Raw genomic sequence first — 5,378 nt, 5'->3', positions numbered from 1 at the left:
GGTAATTTAACTTGAATGGTTGGAGTCATTAGGTTGAATGATGAGCGTTCACTACATTATGACCAATCGATGAACGTTGATGCATGGAGCCCACTGCAGTCGGTGATACCACGTTCTGTTCTTCGTCGTCAAGCTTCGGTCTTCCTCTATATATATATATATATATATATATATATATACACACACACACACACTTGCCCTTCTTCTTTTACGCCTTCCATCAAGGAAACTTGACAGAGATGGAATGAAGCTATCGATCCCAAATATAACATAACACCACACTGCACTTAATAATGATATTACATGGCCTGCATGTCCCCTTGCCGAAAGCAAAATGAGAGAAACCAAGACATAGTTACGTACAGGAGAAAGAGAAGCAAATTGACGAAGAGACAAGAGAAAGAATAATAAATCATGGAAACACTGGGTGCGCGGTGGTGGCGAGGTGGCGGTGGAATGATCGGTTCGGGAGGCTGGTGGTTTATATCAAGCCTTGGCGGGTTCAGCCGCTGGCTCGGCCGGTTTCTCCGTCTCCGGGGAGGGGTCCGAGGGAGCCGGGTCGGCCGGGGCAGGTGCCTCTTCCACCTCCGCCTCAGCCTCTTCCTTCTTGATCTCCTCCGCGGTTTCCGGTGTAATATCCTTGCTGGTGCTCTCGACGGCCGGTTCGGCGGGAGCAGGCGGCTCCTCTGCGGGGAGTAAGGTGGACACCTGCTCGAAGAGGAAGATCACGGGACCGGAGACGAGGCCGGGGCCGTACTTGGCGGCAGCCTCGCTCACCGGCTTCGAGCCAGGGAACTCTGCGCAAGGATCTAATCTCATCACAAGCCCTTCCGCTATCACCTCAAAACAACTATAACATCTGTGACAGAGAAAGCATTACCGATCTTCACTAGTTCCTCGATGAACTTGATCACAACAGTTGATTTCTTCTTCAGTCCTGACCCCGTCGGTTTCTTCACCAGAGTCTGTCGTCGTCCAAAGCAAGTATTTGCAGAAGGCTGTAAGTATTTGATACAGAGTCTGTGAATAACATGAGGATGAGTTCAAGATCGATAAACCTTGATTTCAACGGCAGAAGCTTCGTAGATCTCCACAACTTTGGGCTGCAGGTCAGTCTTCTTCTCTTCGAACTCCTTGCTGATGTCCTCCTGAACCAAACAAAGGATCCAGTAGAGATCAGATCAAGTCGAAGGGAGAAGAAGAAGAAGAAGAAGAAGAAGAAGAAGAAGAGAAGCAAAACCCCATGCACCTTCGATTCGTCGAAGGACTTGCATGCCTCGGCGGCGGCAGCCTTCTTGCCGTTCCTGTCAAACACCTTCTTGATCGTCGGAAGGACTTTAGACTTCCAGTAATTCACCATCTCTGCTCTCTTCCTCTTGCTCTCCTGTTAGCTCAAATCGCAAACACCTGTGTCTCCAAAAGAAGAAGCAAACATCACCACACGACTAAACTATATGAGACCAAATGATCGGTAAAGAAAGGAGGAGAAGACGTACTATGAAACTTGCGTCTTCCTCTCCACTCCGCTCCTCTGCCTTTCTTCTATGCCTACGATCACCAATGTATAGTATGCACGAAAACAAAGAGGAGAGCGGAGCCATGTGCTTGCCAGGGAAATATACAAGGACAACGCACCAAATCACCCTTGCACTGTTATGAAATTACGGTGTAACCCTTCCTAAAGCTCAGGTAAAAACGACCGCGTATATGTAATGCGGAGGGTATTTTCGTCCTAAAAGTAAGGATCGCCGGCTCAGCAGAAGGTTACAGTGGGGAGGTGACAGCTGGAGGTCGCAGTCGCCTATTGTCCTCGTGTGCCACCGCCGTCCGCCGAGCCCCGTGGGAAACGGAAAGAGGCGACGCGAACCGGGAATCGGATCGAGGGGTGGCAGAAACCGGGGTTTGTCGCTTTGGGCCGCGGGGCCCGTTGGGGAGCCGTATTGGTGTCTCCTAAGGACCACGTGGCTTCGGGGCACACAGATCCGCCCTCCGTCATCTTTATCCCACTTAAAATAGTATTTAAATACTTTTTTTTTTCAAATCCCTTTTGGGGTGTCATTTTTTTGGGTTTTTTTGTGTGTTCCTCGAAAATATTATTTATTTTAATTATCAACAAAACCTTTAGGACCCCTTATCAACAAAAAACATATATATATAGATTAAATTGGAAGAAATTTCTTTGAGATATTCTAAGATTTTGATTATGATTTTTTTAAGTATTATGTTTTTTAATGGTCTCCCGGGGAGGTTTTAATTAGAAAGAACTTCCACCTAACTATGGTAGCGAATAATTATTAGATTTCCACAAAGAATTCTAATTATCATGGAATATTTTATTTTATGTATTAGGCTTTTCAGATAATAATATATCTCCACTTATACCCGATACATTGCAAGAATCCGAGGAAGAAGCCCTTGTCATCATCACCAAATGAATGAGGCCATGCTTCGAATCATTGTGATGGGTGATGTTTAGGTGTTTGCCCGAACAAATTCCCCCTCCTTTTTCTTTTCCCCAATTACTTACTTTTCGTGCAATAATGTGTCGTGATATAAGAAATATCTACCAATTTTATTGCATTGCAAAGAGAGTCACCCATGTTCGTCAAATCCAATTCATTCACCAACGTAATTTGGCGGTAGTGCCAATCACATCGGATGTGCAACTCCATTGACTCTATCTTAATTATGAACATAAATTGCATGAACAAGTAGAATTAATGAAATAATAAATTATAGTGCATATTTAAAGAATTGTTGTTCCCTTACGCTCAATGGGTCGAGTCAGGCTCTGACTCGACCATGGGCTCTTGGGGAATGGGTCGAGTCAGGCCGCGACCCAACCGCTGGTTCCTTGGATTTACATTTCACCTGAGCTAATATTTACCACAATGTCACGACCTTAGCTGGAATTGCCTAAGGCGTGATGCACCCTTGCGGCCAAAGACGCGAACTTAGCTTGGGTTGCCTAAGTCGCGAGTCACCCTCGTCGCAAAGACGCGAACTTAGCTTGCGTTGCCTAAGTCGCGCTTCGCCCTTACGATCTTGCTCCACAAGGATCAGCCACTTTGTAACCTCTCGCAGGTCCCGAAGGACCTGTAAAAGAGAAAGAAAGTTAGATCGAAAGAACGAGCAACGGACAAGTCCCGAAGTCTTGCGAAAAGGAAAGCTTTACAAGCAATTCGACGAACACCCTGTGTGCACAAGAGAAAAGAGGGAGAGGAAGAAAAACAAGGCTTTCAAGGATGAACGAACAGCTGCAAGCCCACAAACAGCCGCTCACCTGGTCCCGGGCGCAAAACCAAGTTCCCGTAAAGGTCACGTGCGAACTTGCGAAAGAGTGTTCAACACCCGGTATATAACCGAAGCCCCATCCAGCCATGTGCCACCCGGGGGGTTCCTGGGTGCTGAGATGGCTGACATTTTGGTGAGCGGAGGCAGCACTCCGCTCACCTCCCGCGGCACGCGAAAACGGAGCCATTTTGGGCTGTTTTGGGGCTGTTTTGCTCGGTTCGGTGAGCGATCGCTTTGCAACGCTGCAGCTTGTTCGAACTTACATATTTACAAGCAAAATGACCCAAAACCATGAGGAAACATGCTGTCGAGCAGCTGTACATGCGGGTGTGAGCGACGAACGGTTCGTTGAACGGAGTTGTTGCGGGTGCGCGACGACCGTTCGTGACATTCTCCCCCACTTAAACTGTCGACGCCCTCGTCGACGCTTGGTGGTAGTTGTTGATGACTTCTTCTTCATGTCGCAGGGCGTCTTCAGGCTCCCAACTGGCTTCAGTTCGGGGAAGCTTTCGCCACTTCACCAAGTACTCTGTCTGCTCCGCTCCGTTGGGTAGCTTTATCTTGCGATCCGCCAGAATGGTTTCCACTCGCTTCTCGTAGGAGGCTGTGATGGGAGGTAGCCGAGTTGGAACACTTCGAGAAGCATCTTGCGGATCTGAATGGTAGGCCTTTAGGTTGCTGGCGTGAAGAACGTTGTGAATTTTGAACCACGCCGGCAGCTGTAACTTGTAAGAAACATTGCATACCCTGTTGATAATTGGGAAGGGCCCTTCGTACTTACGCACCAATCCTTTGTGGACTATGTTCCTGAAGAATTGGAGTGATGCTGGTTGGAGCTTTACCAACACCAAATCGCCAACTTTGAACTCTTGTGGTCGCCTTCCCAAGTCTGCCCACTTCTTCATCCGTTTTGCCGCCTTCTCCAAGTATGCCCGCGCAATATCTGCATTTCGATGCCACTCCTTTGCAAAATGATAGGCTGATGGACTACTCCCGGTATACCCAATTGCCATGGTGTGCGGAGTCGACGGTTGTTGTCCTGTGATAATCTCGAAGGGGCTCTTGTTGGATGCAGAGCTCCGCTGCAAGTTGTAGGAGAATTGGGCAATGTCCAACAGCTTCACCCAATCTCGTTGATTGGCACTCACGTAGTGCCGAAGATACTGCTCCAAGAGCGAATTTATTCTTTCAGTCTGGCCATCCGTCTGGGGGTGGAGGCTTGTAGAGAAGTATAACTTTGATCCCAACAATTTGAATAGCTCGGTCCAGAATCGTCCCAGAAACCGAGCGTCTCGATCACTAATGATATTGTGTGGGACTCCCCAATACTTCACTACATCCCTCATCATCAGTCTGGCCGCCTCTTCTGCTGAACAGTGTAGGGGAGCAGCAATGAAAGTTGCATACTTCGAAAACCGATCGACCACCACGAGTATCGATCCGAGTCCCCCTACAGGTGGCAAACTTGATATGAAGTCTAAGGAAATGCTCTCCCATGGCCTTTCTGGTACGGGCAACGGCTCCAAAAGTCCCACCGGCTTCCGTTGCTCCACCTTGTCTTGTTGGCAAGTAAGGCATGTTCGAACATACTCCTCCACATCAATCCCCATTTTTGGCCAGTAGAAGGCCCTCTCCACGAGAGCCAACGTTCTGTGAATGCCGGGGTGTCCAGCCCAAAGGGAATCGTGACACTCTTTCAAGAGTTCACGCCTTAGATTGTCCACTCGGGGAACATAAATCCTATTCCCTTTTGTGTAAACAAGTCCCTCCTGGACCCAAAATCGTCGTGCCTTGCCTTCTTTGATGAGCTGCATCAGGATAACTACCTGGGGATCACTATACAGTCCATCTCTGATTCGGGAAAGGAAGTTGGAGTGTAACTGACTTGCTTGGCCTCTGCCCTCCAGTTGTGCAGCATTCACGCATTCCACTTTCCGACTCAGTGCATCGGCCACGACATTCGCCTTCCCGGGCTTGTATTCCATTGCCATATCGAATTCAGCCAGGAAGTCCTGCCACCGTGCCTGCTTTGGGGAGAGCTTCTTCTGAGTTTGGAAATAGCTCAGGGCGATGTTGTCTGTCCT

At 48.4% G+C, this 5,378-nt stretch overlaps 1 protein-coding gene across 1 annotated transcript; it reads right to left on the bottom strand.

The window, feature by feature from the left end:
* Positions 1–266: 266 nt before the first annotated feature.
* Positions 267–3,678, bottom strand: LOC135595708 (plasma membrane-associated cation-binding protein 1-like). The gene is made up of 5 exons (XM_065086966.1): positions 1,497–3,678; positions 1,250–1,407; positions 1,059–1,148; positions 881–965; positions 267–797 (listed from the first exon to the last, which is right to left on the bottom strand). Exons 2-5 carry the CDS (start codon positions 1,358–1,360, stop codon positions 487–489), a joined length of 597 nt encoding a protein of 198 aa, XP_064943038.1. The 5' UTR covers positions 1,361–1,407; positions 1,497–3,678; the 3' UTR covers positions 267–486.
* Positions 3,679–5,378: the final 1,700 nt, after the last annotated feature.

The sequence above is a fragment of the Musa acuminata genome, chromosome BXJ1-10 (assembly GCF_036884655.1).
Source record: "Musa acuminata AAA Group cultivar baxijiao chromosome BXJ1-10, Cavendish_Baxijiao_AAA, whole genome shotgun sequence".
Classification (NCBI taxonomy): domain Eukaryota; kingdom Viridiplantae; phylum Streptophyta; class Magnoliopsida; order Zingiberales; family Musaceae; genus Musa; species Musa acuminata.
This window is presented reverse-complemented; position numbering and strand designations above follow the sequence as displayed.

Bases quoted from the DNA above. Each gene is read 5' to 3' on its own strand.
- LOC135595708 (XM_065086966.1), bottom strand. From the start codon at position 1,360: ATGGTGAATTACTGGAAGTCTAAAGTCCTTCCGACGATCAAGAAGGTG. The intron at 966-1,058 runs GTTTATCGATCT...GGACGACGACAG, and splicing joins CTTCTGCCGTTGAAATCAAG to ACTCTGGTGAAGAAACCGAC. The intron at 798-880 runs GTAATGCTTTCT...ATCCTTGCGCAG, and splicing joins CGAGGAACTAGTGAAGATCG to AGTTCCCTGGCTCGAAGCCG.